This window comes from Xenopus tropicalis, chromosome 10 (assembly GCF_000004195.4).
Source record: "Xenopus tropicalis strain Nigerian chromosome 10, UCB_Xtro_10.0, whole genome shotgun sequence".
NCBI classification, from domain to species: domain Eukaryota; kingdom Metazoa; phylum Chordata; class Amphibia; order Anura; family Pipidae; genus Xenopus; species Xenopus tropicalis.
The window spans coordinates 31,380,920-31,399,088 of record NC_030686.2 but is presented as its reverse complement, the minus strand read 5'-3'; the positions used below and the strand labels follow the sequence as shown (position 1 = coordinate 31,399,088).

At 38.3% G+C, this 18,169-nt stretch overlaps 1 protein-coding gene across 1 annotated transcript in view; it reads right to left on the bottom strand.

Annotated features, from left to right (window-relative positions):
- Positions 1-18,169, bottom strand: part of abca10 (ATP binding cassette subfamily A member 10) — a 63,587-nt gene that overhangs the window by 26,617 nt on the left and 18,801 nt on the right. The window contains exons 8-16 of the mRNA XM_031894651.1: positions 17,423-17,608; positions 13,694-13,841; positions 11,618-11,783; positions 6,877-6,935; positions 6,338-6,448; positions 5,036-5,211; positions 3,550-3,669; positions 2,482-2,620; positions 1,045-1,135 (exon numbers count right to left, since the gene is read on the bottom strand). Coding sequence (XP_031750511.1) covers positions 1,045-1,135; positions 2,482-2,620; positions 3,550-3,669; positions 5,036-5,211; positions 6,338-6,448; positions 6,877-6,935; positions 11,618-11,783; positions 13,694-13,841; positions 17,423-17,608 — 1,196 coding nt within the window. The remainder of the gene's footprint in view (positions 1-1,044; positions 1,136-2,481; positions 2,621-3,549; positions 3,670-5,035; positions 5,212-6,337; positions 6,449-6,876; positions 6,936-11,617; positions 11,784-13,693; positions 13,842-17,422; positions 17,609-18,169) is intronic.

Genomic DNA, 18,169 nt, shown 5'->3' with positions numbered 1-18,169 from the left:
TGCTCCATAGCAACCGAATGGATATCTGCTACAGATCTGTCACTGTAGGTTGCTACAAAATTGGGACCTGTTTATTACATTACTGTTTTTGCATGACAAAATTAGTTTCAGCTACTGTATGTAATATATAGAGCATTGGTGAGCCCAATTTATTTCTCGAGATAGCCCAGATAGTAAGATGCTTTAGAAGAGACCTAAACCCTAAAAATGAATATATAGAAATGCCATATTCTATATACTGAACTTACTGCACCGGCCTAAAGTTTCAGCATCTCTATAGTAGTAATGATATAGGTTTTTACAGTTGTCACAGGAGCTCCCCATCTTGGATTCTGTTAGAAGTGTCATAAGACATAAGGGACATAAGAAGTCTCATTTCTCATATGGGATATCACTTAACATTTAACATTTTATTTTACACATCCCAAATCCTAGCATTTTTCCAAGATCCAAGATCCACATTCAACTGAATCCTTAGCATTTAGCAGAACTAAATCTAAATGTTGCTTTAAAGTATATATAAAGGTGACATTTGTGTTCACATTTTGTTGGCTGTGTTCCAATCTGATAATGCAGATTAAGTACAGTTATAGAATCTTACCCAAATATTTTGTGGAGGATTTTGTATTCAGGTGAATGGAAAGAAAGGTTTGGTGAATATATTTTACTATACTACAGTATATGGCAGGGAGCAACACAAGCATGATCCTAGGGGTGCAAATAAGAGCTATTTGGTAGCCAAGTATGTGGACTTGTAGCCTATAGGAGGCTCTGTTTGGCTTTATATTGGGTTTTATGCAATCAAAACTTGTCTCCAAGACAGAAATTCAAAAATAAGCACCTGCTTTGAGGCCACTGGGAGCATCATCCAAGGGGTTGGGGAGCACCATGTTGCTCATAAACCACTGGTTGGGGATCACTGCTATATACTGTACTAGAATCTACTATGAATAAGTGTATTAAAGATTCAACACTGTTATAATGGTACTGGGTTAAACATACAGTAAAGTAGTTTAAATATTCAGAAGATTACAATTTTCTGACCTTAAATGATATCCGACGCCCCATTTTCTCTTGAGAAACAAGGAGGTTCCTACACATTTTAACTTTCCTTTAGAGATCACAACCTTTCGATCTATTAATTGAAACAAAACAAAATTGCACACTTCAAAAAAAAAGGTAGTATGTTTAAAGCTGTAGGTCCTTGCACAGATTTCTGTATAGAACTGGAAGGCTCCTTGAAGGAGAAATGAGCTTCACAAGTCTAATAAAATGTTGTCATTTTTCCTAGTACAGGTATAGAACCTATTATCCAGAATTCTAAGGGTATTCCGGATAAGAGGTCTTTCCGTAATTTGGATCTCCATACCTTAAGTCTACTAAAAAATCAATAAAACATTAAACGCAATAGGATTGTTTTGCATCCAATAAGGATTAATTATATCTTAGCTGGGATCAAGTACAAGGTACTGTTTTATTATTACAGAGAAAAGGGAATCATTTAACCATTAAATAAACCCAATAGAACTGTTCTGCCCCCAATAAGGGGTAATTATATCTTAGTTGGGATCAAGTACAGGTACTGTTTTATTATTACAGAGAAAAGAGAATCATTTAACCATTAAATAAACCCAATAGGGCTGTTCTGCCCCCAATAAGGGGTAATTATATCTTAGTTGGGATCAAGTACAGGTACTGTTTTATTATTACAGAGAAAAGAGAATCATTTAACCATTAAATAAACCCAATAGGGCTGTTCTGCCCCCAATAAGGGGTAATTATATCTTAGTTGGGATCAAGTACAGGTACTGTTTTATTATTACAGAGAAAAGGGAATCATTTAACCATTAAATAAACCCAATAGGGCTGTTCTGCCCCCAATAAGGGGTAATTATATCTTAGTTGGGATCAAGTACAGGTACTGTTTTATTATTACAGAGAAAAGGGAATCATTTAACCATTAAATAAACCCAATAGGATTGTTTTGCCCCCAATAAGGGGTAATTATATCTTAGTTGGGATCAATTACAAGGTACTGTTTTATTATTACAGAGAAAAGAGAATCATTTAACCATTAAATAAACCCAATTGGGCTGTTCTGCCCCCAATAAGGGGTAATTATATCTTAGTTGGGATCAATTACAAGGTACTGTTTTATTATTACAGAGATAAGAGAATCATTTAACCATTAAATAAACCCAATTGGGCTGTTCTGCCCCCAATAAGGGGTAATTATATCTTAGTTGGGATCAATTACAAGGTACTGTTTTATTATCACAGAGAAAAAGAAAATCAGTTTTAAAAATCTGATTTATTTGATTAAAATGGAGTTTATGGTAGAAGGGCTTTCTGTAATTCGGAGCTTTCTGGATAACTGGATTCCAGATAACGGATCCCATACCTGTATATTCTTTGTTGATATAGACATTTCGTATTATTGAAGGAGATTTCAACAGACCTGAAATAGATTCTAATACAGACCAGCAAGTATGTCTGCCTCATCCATGAACTGAGTGCTGAGGAGTGTGACTCGATCTGCTTTGCTTTCTTTCAGAATGGTCCATATATTGTGCCGGGAACAGGGATCCAAGCCAGCAGTCGGTTCATCAAGAAGTAGGACCTGGAAGAATCAAGCCATGCTGTAGTTTTTCACATTTCATTATGTCAGAATAAAGTTTTAACCCACAAATGTGGATTTTTTTTCAAACTTTGGACCAGATTCAATTCAATAAAAAAAAACTTATCATGTGAAAACCCATGGAACGATATTTGAGATGCAATTTGATTCAGAAAAACTTATCTCACGGTTTATCACGTGAAACTCTGTTGCAGTTTACGGGAAAAGGTTTGAACTGAATTAAGAAGTTTTTTCTCCTCAAACTGAATCTCTTCTATAAGTTTTTAGATGATAAACCATGAGATACATGTTCCTGACTGTATTGAATCTGGCCCTTTATGCAAACATCCTACAGCATTTGTTAATACCAGTGACTTCATATTATGTGATTAGATGATTGTTTTGATTTGATTGTTTCGCAAATTTTTCGCCAAAGCAAAAACGCGACAAATTTGCTCATCACTATAGACAATTCGATTACCAGTAGGCATGGGCAAAAAAATTTGCTGCACGACAGTAAAATTCACTGCGCGTCATTTCCTTTGACGTGGGTGTTGCTTTCTATGACGCAGGCGTCGGCTTTTGACACATATGTAGTTCATTCCTTTGACGCTTGCGTTAAAAGCCGACACGTGTCTATTTTTTTCGCTGAGCAAATCATTTCGGCTATCCCTTATTACCAGTATACAACCACCTCATCCATTTTGTGGCTGCAGCCATACCTTTTGCAGGGGGATTTCCTGTGCACTGGTATTCTGATTAATTACCTCACAAACATCAAACATGGAGTAGCTGTAACTTACCCGTTTGCCCTGTTTAGCTCAAAAAATAAGAAAAACAATGGATGTTTTATGATTAAAACAATAGGCAAAATGCATGTGTACCCTTTATGTAAAACTCTTTTGTTTTGAGCGACTTATGTCCCTTATTACCTGTGGATCTCCTAAAATAGCAATTCCAAAAGTTAGTTTTCTTTTTTGTCCACCACTTAATTTACTAGCTTCTATGTTTTCAATGTCATTCATCTGCAGGTCCGACAGAACGGTTTGAACCTTTAAAAAGACATCATTATATATTAGACACGGAATACTATGCACCTCAAACAGCAAATTCCCCACTGGTCCATTCCTACCCCTTAATTAAACTATACAATTGTGTTATCTAATATTGGGCCAAATTAAATTCAGTGAGAAAAAGGTTTAGTATGTGAAAACTCATGGACCAAATTCAATTTGGGATGCAATTCAATTCAGAAAAAACGTATCTCATCTTTTGAATCTTGTCCATGAGTTTTCATGTGATAAATCAAGAGATTAAATCTGGCCCATTATAAAGTAAACTTCTTTGAATAAGGAAAAGGTTAACCTTTCCTTATAAAGATTTAGGAAATTCAGCAGCCCTAAAATACTAAATGGGCTAGCCTGATTTTAAAGGTCTCCATTTTGGGAATGTTGCACGGTCACCAAAAGACCCAGTGGAAAACAGCACAAACAGGGACAAGCTGTATCATCAGGGACATAACAAAATGGGAGCAGACAATGCAGGGAATCCTAAAACAAGGGTCCTGGTAAGGGTCCGCAATCCCCCTGCTACCCCTCCCCCCAAGCCCTCACAACAAAATGTATATGCGTAGTGGAGAAGAATTGAAGGTCATTATGTTGTGGAGGGAGGTCAATGTATGTATGTATGTATATCTTTATTTATAAAGCGCTACTTATGTACACAGCGCTGTACAGTAGAATACGTTATTACAAACGGTGTTAAGATAATAGATAAATACAAAGTATAATAATAAATACAGATAAATACAGCAGCAATAAGTTAAGAGTCGAGGACACAAGAGGAAGGAGGTCCCTGCCCCGTAGAGCTTACAATCTATATGGGAAATATTTATTGTTGGTGTAGGGGAAGCCCGGGTACAAATTATAGTAGCCATGGAATTATGTATAGTAACTATACTGCACATTCATACCACCTAACTCTGTTTAAGGATAGTCCTCTCCCAGAAATCCTTAAGTGGTTAATATAACCAAAGCCACAGTGAATAAGATATCATTTTTAAGCATTAACACACCCCTGGGATCACCAATAAATATAAAATGTCAATGAAATGGTTTTTGATAATATAATGTGTGGAATGGAATAAATGCTTAACCTGCAGTAGTGGCCTTTGGTTTTCCAACTTAACATTGCATATATTCATATATACCACCATAGAAAAACTATCACTGTTGGGACGGATGAAGACAGCGCAAGACAATTAACAAAAATTCTATCTTTCAATAATTACTCAAGGATTTCTGTTCATAAAAGTTTATTCTTTCTAATACTGCTGAATGTGTTGTCAGCGTGTCTCATCAATAACATTCACTGATGCTCTGTATATAAATCTTCGCTAAGCACAATATTATTTTATACCTTATGTGCTACTTCTTTTGATGGGATCCCTTTGATCATTGCAAAGACTGTTAAATTTTCCTTCACAGTTAGGGGATCAAACTTTATGTCACCCTGTGGGCAGAATCCAACCCTTTTCTTTATCTCTCCCAAATGCCTCATGTTAGAGAGTTTATAGTTGCAGACAGTTGCAGATCCTGTAGGCGATAAAATACAGGTGGTGAGAAATGTGGGGTTGGTGCCCATACATATGGCTGGAAACCATGGCCTAGAGCAGCAGTTCCGTAAACTGAAAGGTGTGAGTGCTTTTTTCCTTACAGTGCAACAATTTCCACAGAATTACTGAGTTTCTGCATCCACCGAATGGCCAACAAAATCTTTTGCAGTAAATGAGGGACAAGCTGCATGGAAGCCACACAGATAACCTGTAGGCGTATATCTTCAGACCCCCTCGTGAAGGGCTGCTCCGGGTTTCACAGAGGCAAAAAATCATTATGTTTGGGTTCAGTATATGAATACTTCATGCTGCCTTCAGCTTGGTTGGTGTCTTTTTCACATTAGGTATTAAGTGTTCTCCGCCATTAAGAGGAAAGAAAAGTAAGGATGAGATTGAACAAGATGCAGTTTTATTGGTAGCGATGGGAGGATTTTTTCACCAGGCAGGGAAAGAAACGCAAGAAAAATGTCACCGAAAAAAAAAATGCCCATTGACTTTAATGCATTTGGAGTGAGGAAAAAAAGTCACGCACATAAAAAAATAATCAAAACATGCCTAATGGCATTAATGCATTTCGCAAATTTTTTGCCGTTTTGCTATTTTTTCAGCAGTTTTACAAATTTTTCAGATAACTGACATGGAAACTTGATAAATGTCTGATTTCTATATTACTATATAGGAATATACTGTATTTGAATGTAATTAATGTTTGTTCACACTGCCTGACAAGGTCCTTACTGTCTACAAGGCCTTAGGTAAATAAATGGTGGGTTTAATCAATAGGTGCCCTATTGGAACTGACATTTGGCAGCGTAAGTCAGTTCCACTGTAGTTACTTGGAAGACTTAATAAGTGCTAAGTGTTTCTTATGTGCCATCAGAACTGTAATCCAACAATTATTAATTATAAATATTTATAGTCTTAGGGAGGTTATAAAATAAAGCTATAAGGCTTCTACTTAATCACACAGACTATCTGGACAAACTCAATTTCCCCTACTGAGTTGAATGAAAACTACCCCAAGGCCTTTAGTGAGGCCCAAACAATATTGGCATTTTGAACCATGACACTGAAACCCAATGGCTTTTTTAGGAAAGAAGACTTACCACCAGAAGTAGGGCACATTCCACTAAGAATATTCAGTAAAGTTGTTTTGCCAGCTCCGCTATGACCAAGCAGGGCTGTAATCTGCCCCTCATAGATATTTAGATCTAGATCTATAAACAAAACCATCAGGTATATGTTAGGAATCAAAAATAGTATGTATATGTATCCCTATCAGTTGCGAACTGTCAATAAACAAATATGTTTTATGGACACCCCTAAATATTAAACAGTAATGGTAAAATCACTAGTAAAATCACTAGTAATAAACTGCAGAGAAAATTCCAATCATATAAAATGCTTTGTAGTCTTGTAATTGGTTGATGTAGCACCATATTACTACAATATACTGTTTTTGTAGAGAAAACCCTCATGGGAGCCACAACATCTGTTTACTGGTACAGTTAGCTGAGTTCAGATCATATAAACAATGTGTTTCTCTTAATATCAAGGAATACTCTTCCTAAGATTAAAAGAGCGAGTTCAAAATACCTAAAGAATATCATCTGTCTGTTGACATGAACATGTATGTAAACCTTACCTCTCAAAGCCTCCGTGTTCTTGTCTTTGTCATAGTAGGTTTTCTTAACTCCATGAATTCTAGAAGAAAGGTAAGTCTTTTAAGAACTGGACAATCTATTCTTGAAGGAGAAATGAAGCTCAACAACGCTTTATGCTTTGGGCCCTTTAGAAGAAGTTTAGATTTGTGCTTCTCTATTTATTTACTGCCCAAGCTTTGGGATGCTGTTAATTACCTGAGCTTGGGCCCAAATAGTAGTGTGTAAACAGTGCTTACAAACAGTGCTTAGTGATAACAAGTAATGAGTATCCTGTTAATGATATCATTATTGTCAAAGCCTGACAGCCTTTACTGGGGTTGAGGTCAGGACCAAGGAGGAAGGTTCAGAATGCCCATAACATGGTATCCAAGGGGATAAACAAATCTCAGGTCAAATTCAGGCAAAAATTTGTGGCAGGCAGAATTAGCGTAGTCAGGAGCAGAGCAAAGAGTGAAAACCAGAAGATCAAGTAGAAAGAACAACCCAAGACCTTTCCGAGAAAAGACCTATAATCAGGTAATTATAGTATCCTTATAATTTCCAATAGGGGATACATTATTCCCTATGTAATATAAAATTCATGCTATTTTGTAATTAATTCAGATTCACATTACATGACAGCATTAAAGTGCATTCTGCATCAGAATCAATTAATAATCAGTCCTGTATAAGTGGCTTCTCTGATATAATCTCACATTCTACTGTTTTGATGATTTCTGAAGACCCCTAGGTTTAGTGCAGAGTCCACTAAGCATGTAAATTTCACTCGTCTAATATGAGCAGATGATCTAATAAGATCAGAAAATGGGTTGTAGACAGTTGTAGACAACTTTGATGGTAAGTAACCTTGTCATAGGGCTGCTGAACCTTTGGATTGGAACAGTAAATTCAGTATATAAAATGTAGGCAAAGCAAAGTAATGACCAGTACCACCCTGTCTGATGCAGTTTGGTCTGTGATAAAAAAAAAGCTATACTACAGCAGATTTTACACGGTTCTAGAACAGGGGTCCCCAACCTTTCTTTCTTGTTAGCCACAGTCAAATGTAAAAAGACTTGGGGAGCAACACAAGCATCATAAAAGTTCATGGGCTAAGATTGGCTATTAGGCAGCCTCTATGCACCCTATCAGCTTACAGGGGGCTTTATTTGGTAGGAAATCTTGTTTTTATTCAACCAAAATTTGCCCCCAAGTCAGGAATTCAAAAATAACTCCCTGGTTTGGGGGCACTGAGAGCAACGTCCAAGGGGTTGGGGAGCAACATGTTGCCCCTGAGCCACTGGTTGGGGATCACTGATCTAGAATGTAAGCAAGTGAGCTGTCACTCTGTTCAATCTATGACCAAGAATAGAGAATAATATAGAAACGGAACACTTATGCGCTTCTTTAACTGTGTAAAACACATTTACATATATGTAAAAAAATCCTTATAAATCCTCAATGTTACTCCCAACTATGTGGGTAGACAGGAGATATCAGAGATAACTCTAGTGCCTTTCCCATAGTACTATTTAGAAAAACAGGCACTTTTCTCCAAATCGCCAGTAAATGAAATAAATGAATAGCTGCTGCTATTTTCTGCTGTTGAGAAATTACATAAAAATTTGTGATAGACAGAGGATACTGCAGCTATTGAGCCTCATGATAACACTTATGATTTGTGTTAGAAAAGAATTTAAGAAGAAGAAAACGACTTATTTGAAGCATTCCAGCACATGAATATATAGTTTATATCTGGACAGTTACACATTCTGTAACGAATCCTTCATTAATTCCGGCCTGCACAGTTAGGGTCTCTGTCCTGCTACATAATAGAAACATTCAGGGAACATTCTGAGAGATTCAAACCAATTTGTTGGAACATTTGGAAAGAATGAAAGCATGTCCAAACCAATTACTGGCAAACATTCAGTACAATTAAACTGGAAATATTCTGATTATTTTTTAAAAAAAATTAATAATTATTTTTCAACTTTACTAATTCACAAATAACTGTATTTCATGCAATCATTATCTGACCTGCTTTTGTACCAAAACCCTTTCCCAAATAGCTACACTGTACTTTGGCACAAAATGCATATTTATATGTAATATTCTAAGTAATTATACTTTAGAGAAATTTTGACTTTCAGTTGCTCGCCCCAAGCATTTCTGAGCAGAGACTCGCTTCTCCCCACTACTTCTGCTACAGAGGCAGCATTACCCATACATTCCTATGAGAAGCAGTGACAGAGGAAGGGGCGGCATTTTTTGACCACTGACTTATGTTTTCTCCTTGATGGCACTTGTCAGCCTTACCTCTTCATTTAGCTGTTGGTAAGAAATACATATATCTAAAACTGGTTGGTGTGCTTGAAATTTTTTATGAGGCATAAGTGGACTCCTTGCTCCTCATACATAGCCAGAGTTGCTGATATTTCTGAAGTATAAAATACCCCTTTCTATACAAAACTGACAGTTACAGTCTATTGCTTCTGCTGATAGACTAGGACCAGAGGTGGGCCAAGCCGGGGCGCCCTAGGCAAACATCTCGTCCCTACCGCTGCTTACCCCCCCATGCACACGTGTACAAACACATGCATGAATGCACAAGTGCACGCCGTTGAGGGGGAGCGCAGCACTAAAGCGCACAGACGTGGTGCAGAGGGGGGTACGACCAAGAAATTAGTGGTGGGGGTAAGAGATCCCATACTAGGGGTTGGCCACAGAGGTACCTGTTGCCCCCTCATTATTGCGCCCTAGGCAGGTACCTCTTCTGCCTACCCCTAGTTCCGACCCTGACTTGGACTTGGGAATGTTAGAGTTAGTCTGATGGAGATTAAAAAAAGAATTCATATACATATATATATATGTAAAAAAAAAATACAGTAAAAGGTTTGTTAAGTGGAGTCTTCACTTTCCTTCATCTGTGTTTTATATGCAAGTGGAGGAAAGCAGATCCACTGTCATCCTCTCCTTCGTGTAGCCCCATTGACAGGCCGTGTAGAGGTATACTGATCGGATATCAGAGCAAAAATGTAGTTTGTGTTTCCACATTAATATCCATTCAGTGTAGCTCCTTCAAGCCAATGCTATGCTTTTAAATAGGGCTACACAACGCAACTGCACTTGAGCAGTAACTCATGGCAACCAATAAGATGATTGCTTTAAGCGTTTGACCAGCAGCTGGCTGGAAAAATCTAACCACTGATTGGTTGCTATGAGTTACTGCCCAGGTGCTAATTTGCCCCAATGTTATTATTGAGCCCCAGTGTGTCTCTGCCCTGCAAATTGGAAAGGCCTTCCTCTGGATCAATTAGCAGTTAAGCGGATTTTGCTTAGACAAAAAGGTTAAACTTGTCTTTTTTAACCTTTTTTATCCACTAAGTTACTATCCATATGCCCAGGTACAAAAAAAAAATACTGGGGTTCAGTTAAATAGCTTTTTATTGCGCTCCATAACAGGCCATTACAATATTTGCCCATATCAAACCCAGTGGGAAACGTACATGTGAATGCTCAGAATTCACTCCCTGGCTGCTAGTTAGTAAGAGTCATTAGATAACAACCATCAGAAATAACATTGACCTTACAAAAGAAAAACAGAACTAACGTAATTGCAAATGTGGCATTTCCGCTTATTGTTTTCCATTTCTGCTGACAAATATGCTCCTTGTTATCTGGTAGTTCATATATCTGGATGTTTTTGTTTTATAAAAGTCATGTACAGTGTTCAGTATTCCCTAAACATCAGAAGAAAACATTTGTTTGCATGAAACCAGTTACCATTCTACCTCTACAAGTTTATTGTTATACTTACACTTGTAATTAGCATTGCAGGTAACTACATTCTTTCTAAAAGGCCTGGATGATTTCAACAGTTGGGGTATACTTATCATGCTGTGTAAAAAGTGGAGTGAAGCATTACTGGTGATGTGCCCAGGGCAGCCAATCAGCAATTAGAATTCAACAGTTAGAAAACCCTATTTTTCCCCGTCCTCCACTCCCCTTCCATCCCCTGGTTCTATTTAAAATTTAAGCTACAGGGAACCCCATGGTAAAGCCTCACATCCCACAGCATCATACAAAAGATGACAACTTTATTTTGGCAATGATGTTTTAATGTGAATATATAACACTGTGCCATTATACAAAGGAAAAATAACATTTGTAAGCCATGAGATACCAAATAGATACTGTCGTTTACTGTCATATATTGCAAATTTTAACCATACTGTATAAGCAATGCACCGTGGACTGCGACTCTGTTTAAATGCAAAAAAACAAATAAAGTCTAAGTTGATAAAAAAAAAAAAACAGTTAGAAAACCAAAGCAAAGCATCTGATTGGCTGCTATGAGCAACATCACCAGTGATGTTTTACTCCACTTTTTGCACAGAATGATAAATATATATATATATACTGGTATTTAGATGTGATGTGATGCACTATTGTTTTTTATCTTTGAGAAAGGTCCTAATAAGGACCGAAACGTTGGTTTTAACAATATATCTACAATAAAAAAAATTTTGATGAAACATTGAAGGGTGTGCTGGCCACAGATGATTATTTTCTATATATATATATATTATATATATTGTAAGGGCCCAAGAGCCAGCTTCACTGCTTTAGAGCATATTATTCAGGTCGCTGAAATAGGATTCTCAGAACAGTGTCTGAATTGTTACAATTTACTAGCAAGGGACTTTGGTTATTTATTTGTAATACAGATAAATAACATACCTGATGGCCTCTTTTCCATGTAAATCAGCAGGGACCTTTTCAACAAAGTGTCCCAAGGAAGATTCACCGCTATCGTCAGTTTGTGCCATTAGTGGAGACGGTTTCTCTTTGGACCAATAAGAAGCTTTCAGGAAAAACAAGGGCTCGTGCTTTACTCCATGTTTATCTATTGTATGATGAAAAAAATGTTTCAATTGTAGTGTTCAGCAAATTGTCTATTTAATGTGTTATGTAAAGCTTGATATACTAACATTCCATCATTTTTTGAATTAGGACACATTAGCAATGTTATGGGAAATGTTTTGGGAAATGCCTACCCCCTGATACAGTTCAGTCTGTTTGTAGCCCAGAGCCTTCATTATTATCAACATACAAACAGTAAATACAATCTGAATTAAAAACAGCATTTTCTTCCAGTAAATGATTTTCAAACTACAGTCTAATGATACTCTTTCTGCTCGGGTTAAAGCAATATTATCATCATTTACTCACTCACTTTTTAGCCCCATCATATAGTTACCTACATGTTAAAAGTGTTTTTCTGTTTTCAGGAAAATAACAGCACGTAAAGGAGAAGGAAAGTTATTTTGGCATTTTACTGCCAATAGATTCGCCACATTAGTGCCACTTAGAACACTATATTTATTCTGCAGAAAGCTTTACTATACCTGAGTAAACAGCTTTAGAAGCTTTCTCCTTTTGCTTAAGATAGCAGCTGCCATTTTAAATAGCTTCCTGCTTCAGCTCTAGCCGTTAGAGCTGAGATCACACATTCCTAAGGGAGGGGGGAGGGAGTTCTTAGCATTCTTATGGGAGGGGGGAGAACTGCACAGACTCTGGCACCAGGAAATAAGGAAGTTTCTGAGAGAGGAAGTCAGATACTGGAACATCATGTTTACAAAAAAAGAGACAAGAAATCTTGTGTCTTTTGATAGAGGATTCTTATTTATATCTTGGTATTTCTATAGCAGACACCCGAAGAACATGTTTTCAAAAAAGAAGACAAGAAATCCTGTGTTTCTCTTGATAGAGGACTGCATTACTGTGTGCATATGGATGTATTTACATTGACCTTTCTGATAAAGCTGCCCTAGGCCCGGGCCTTTGTGGCCTTGCCACAAATCCAGGCCTGGTAATAGGAGAATGTGCCCCTTAGTTGGCCATTCTGGTCTGTGTATCAGATTATAGGAAGGGAGCCCGGGCAGCTTGGCGGGTAGATACACTGCACTGATAGACTTGGGTATCTAGATGATGTGGTTCACAGTATGGTAATGGATAATGTCAGTAATTCTTTCATTTTATGTCCCGTGTCGGACTGGGACCCCAGGGGCCCAACAGAAAAGCTTAGACCATGGGCCCCAAACAGTTTTTACTCCTCTCCTCACCCAAACTCTTTATTCTCCCAGTCTCTTTTATTTACATGCTAGCATCTATTCTTCTATCTATTTCTCCTCTTTGTTCCCATTCAGAAATAGGGAATGACCATAAAGCAGGCCAAATGCTCAGGAGCAGGAGGGCCCACTGACACCTGAGCCCCCCGGGAGTTTTCCTGGTATCCTGGTGGGCCAGTCCAACACTGTTTATCTCCATATCTCTAAGACAAATTAATTGAGACAGATTCCCTTATCTTGCCAGCCACCTAAGAAAAACAATTTTAGCAGTATGTTCTTGTTTTATAAACGTAGGGGGGTTATGTAATAAAAGGCACTACGTTTGCCCAGGAGCAGTAACCTATAGCAACCAATCAGCAGGTAGCATTTACTGGTCAGCTGTTTAAAAAACTGTGGGTGGGTTAATGCTCTTGGGCACACGTAGTGCCTGTTATTACATATGGGGGTTGGCCTGTTATTTTGAAGTTTTATAAGTAGAAAAATAAACCGAAAAGAAACCTCTGCGCACATTTATATAGTGGTTACAGGGATCACATAGGCCCCCTGCATCAGTCCAATGTTTGGCTATATCAAATGCTCCCTGATTATATGTAATGGAATCAAAGATTTGCCCAGAGCTCTCGGCCAGAGCCCTAATGCCCCCTGAGAGAAGGTTTAGTTCAATGCAAGGGACGGTTCTACTTACCTGCCAGGACTTTCTCAAAATACAATGTCAGGCCCATGTAAAATACAGAATCAAGAACAAGACTGATAAAGCAGGATAACATGTGAGAGGAACCCCCCGTCAGGTCTGAGAAATAGACGCCTTCTTGATCATTCTCCATATGAACACTCTAGAACAGATAAGTCACATTAGTATCAAGAACAAATAATCAGAGGGAAATCTGCCCCCTCTTGCTTTATATAGAAGGAAAATAGTCTGAACCTATCCATTATACTATATAAGGTCATCGTTATATATATATTAACCCTTACTGCCAGTTATTTCAGGGCGGCCTGAAATGAAAGGGATTTTGCTTTGCACTCCTCGCAATAAGAATAATAGTAAAAAAGAAAAAATAATAATAGAAATAATAATAATAAATTTAAAAAAATAAAATAAATATATTTATATATATATAGAAAAAACAAAAAGGTCCAGACTAAAGCTGGCCATACACGCACCGATAATATCGTACGAAACCTCGTTCCGTACGATATTCGGTGCGTGTATGGCATGTCGGCGAGTCGACCGATATTGCAGTAAGCTGCTGAAATCGGTCGACTCGCCGATCGGCCAGGTTAGAAAATTTTGATCGGCGCCATAGAAGGCGCCTGAGCAAAATCTGCCTTCAGGGCTGAATCGACAGAAGGAGATAGAAATCCTATTGTTTCTACCTCCTTATCTGCCGTTTCAGCCCTGAACGGTGAGTGGCGGATCTGACGATGTTTTGTGCGACCGATGGTTGCACGAAACATCGTCAGATCGCCACGTGTGTGGCCACCTTTATATGGTGAAAGAAAACTTTACGGCATTATGCAGACAAAAAACAATGTTTGGAGGCTCCTGCCTCTTTGTCAAGTATCAGGATAATGAACACATAGCACACAAGTGGGTTGATTCACTAAAGTGCGATAAGCGTTATCGCATGTTTTTTTTCATTAAAATTGACGCGAAAAAAAGTGCAATTCGCTAAAGTATTATCGCATGCATTAAATAAGCGCAACCAAATGTGTTAATTACTGAATTGCGTTCATTCTCGCGCAGAAATAATACTAATGCATGATTCACAAACGCGCTAAATATCGCATTAGTCTGTGCGAAAATTAACACCTACTTGGGGCAGGCGGTAATTAAGTACAGTTAATGAGCTTTTGGCAACACAATATGGACTTTGCAGTGGGATTTATTCAAGTCTGTGTTGGCCCTAGAGTGATGCAGCTGCCAGTTTGCAGGGAAATGGGCATTTTAAAAAAAAGTACGTTTTTTTGCAAAGACTACGACCATTTCGGAATTCATTCAAGCTTTGGTATCGTGACTATCTTTTGGCCAGGTTTGATCTGTAGAGTGCCATTGAGCCCTATGGGAGACTTTCCTTGGGCCAGGTTGGATCTGTAGAGTGCCATTGTGCCCTATGGGAGACTTTCCTTGGGCCAGGTTGGAGCTGCAGAGTGCCATTGAGCCCTATGGGAGACTCTCCTTGGGCCGGGTTGGAGCTGCAGAGTGCCATTGAGCCCTATGGGAGACTTTCCTTGGGCCGGGTTGGAGCTGCAGAGTGCCATTGAGCCCTATGGGAGACTTTCCTTGGGCCGGGTTGGAGCTGCAGAGTGCCATTGAGCCCTATGGGAGACTTTCCTTGGGCCAGGTTGGAACTGCAGAGTGCCATTGAGCCCTATGGGAGACTTTCCTTGGGCCAGGTTGGAGCTGCAGAGTGCCATTGAGACCTATGGGAGACTTTCCTTGGGCCGGGTTGGAGCTGCAGAGTGCCATTGAGCCCTATGGGAGACTTTCCTTGGGCCAGGTTGGAGCTGCAGAGTGCCATTGAGCCCTATGGGAGGCTTTCCTTGGGCCGGGTTGGATCTGTAGAGTGCCATTGAGTCCTATGGAAGGCTTCCAAAATCATACGTTGAAGGTTTCAAAGCCAGATAGATTTACGTGATGTTTACAAACGTTCGATCCAAAAATTTTGTGACTTTCCGAATGCAGTCACAATATTTTCATATGACTGAGAAAATAATTTTTGTGACATTTTCGAACATCAGAAATTATCGTGGTTACTTTTTTCCAATCGTGATTTGAAATACCCAAATACCCGTACGTATTAGATATATAATATCCACACTGCTTGTCAGAAGTCACCACAATACTGATTTATTAAGACAATTTTACTAATGCATTGAGTGGATATAAGCATGTTTATAAATGTTTACTAATTTATTGCATGTGGTGCCTTTTTTTTTTAGATATTTTACAGTAGAACTCCCATTTTACATTTATCTGGAGACCAGAAAAATATGGTGTAAAATCTAGAAAACCGTAAGATCAGAGAAATGCCTTATGCATTATATATTGGTGAGATGGCAGTGTATAATGAGGGAAAACTTAAAACCAAAGGATGAAAAATTAAGGTTTCACTGTATTTGTCTGAATAGGGTAGGCTACCCAGACAATATTGCTAAAAAGCCCCATGTATTATCTTTTTATAATCTTTTCCCTTGGTTGGTAAGGTTAGACCAGGGGTCCCCAACTTTCTTACTCGTGAGCCACAGTCAAATGTAAAAAGAGCAACACAAGCACCATAAAAGTTCATGGAGGAGACAAATAAGGGCTGTGATTGGCTATTAGGCAGCCTCTATACAGCCTCTATCGCATGCATTAAATAAGCGCAACCAAATGTGTTAATTACTGAATTGCGTTCATTCTCGCGCAGAAATAATACTAATGCATGATTCACACTGAGATGACAGTGTATAATGAGGGAAAACTTAAAACCAAAGGATGAAAAATTAAGGTTTCACTGTATTTGTCTGAATAGGGAAGGCTAGCCAGACAATATTGCTAAAAAGCCCCATGTATTATATTTTTATATGTTTAAACTACATCTTTTCCCTTGGTTGGTAAGGTTAGACCAGGGGTCCCCAACCTTTCTTACTCGTGAGCCACAGTCAAATGTAAAAAGAGCAACACAAGCACCATAAAAGTTAATGGAGGAGCCAAATAAGGGCTGTGATTGGCTATTAGGCAGCCTCTATGCACACTATCAGCTTACAGGGGGCTTTATTTGGTAGTAAATCTTGTTTTTATTCAACCAAAACCTGCCCCCAAGTCAGGAATTCAAAAATAACTCCCTGGTTTGGGGCCACTGAGAGCAACGTCCAAGGGGTTGGGGAGCAACATGTTGCCCTGAGCCACTGGTTGGGGATCACTGGGTTAGATTAATCAGTAAGTGTAATTTGATCTCTCCTCACTGATTATTGGAATGGTGCAACTAAGGTTTGATCTGACTGCTGTTCACTCTCTTGTAGTGATGAGTGAATCTGTCCCGTTTCACTTTGCTGAAAAATTTGCAAATCTTTCAAAAGATTCGCGAAACGGTGAAAATGTCGCGCATCAAAAAAATTTGTTGCCGTGGCTATTCTTGGACAATTTTTGGACACGTGGCAAATTTTTTCATCCATTTCGCGAAACAATCCGCCAATGGTGAAACGTGGAAATTCGCCGCGAATCCATGCCTGGCGAAACATTTCACCCATCACTACTCTCTTGCTCTTTAGGCCTACACGAGCAATAGGGGCATGTGTAACCAAAGATGTTCATTCATTTTTGTATACCTTGCATGCCTTTCTTAATCACTTTGCATCGGTATCTCTTGGAAATCTAAAAAGTTCTCCCTCTTTTCTACATCTGAGTAGAGGAAAAGTAACCAGGAATTACCTGCGTTATTCCAACTGCGAAGGCAAACTGTGGGAAGATGCTCAATAGGACTTCAACTGATTTAGGAACATGCTTGGATAGGAGTATGAGACCCAATGCAGAGAGTAAGAGTGTGATGAAAAACCCAGCAATGGCGGTTGCTCTGGGATTCCTAAATAGGGCGCTCAGCATGAAGGTGAATGACATCTGGAAAACAAGAATTAAATCATCCATACCTGTTATAAATGTGTTTGAAAATCTGAGCTGTCAATCATATATTTCCTGTGGCATAGAGACGGGGCAGGCAATATATGATTGACAGCTCAGATTTTTAATTACATTTACTTCCACTTTCCATTCAGCACTTCCTAGATATCACCTAGATGGCAAATTTTGGGGTGATACAAAGCTTGCCTAAATACATTGTACACAAAATGGCGCCTGCCTGCTGGCTGTGACTGTAAATTGCAAGACTGAAGGGGAAAAAAATATAAAATAATTTATATAGTGCAAGTAAAGTTCATTTTGCTCAACTAACATGATAGAAAAGGATTTGAAATTATTTCTTATGGTGCTAGGTCCCCTTTAAAGCATTTAAGGTTTGAGTAATACTAATACTAAATCTAAAATCATTTATTTATATATGATTTGGCAGTACTTTTTATAGCATATGTATCGTTGTATAAAGGTATAAGAATAATAATTATATTAACAAGATTAATAGTTACAGAAAAATACAACAGACTGAATTCAAGGTAACTTTCAATG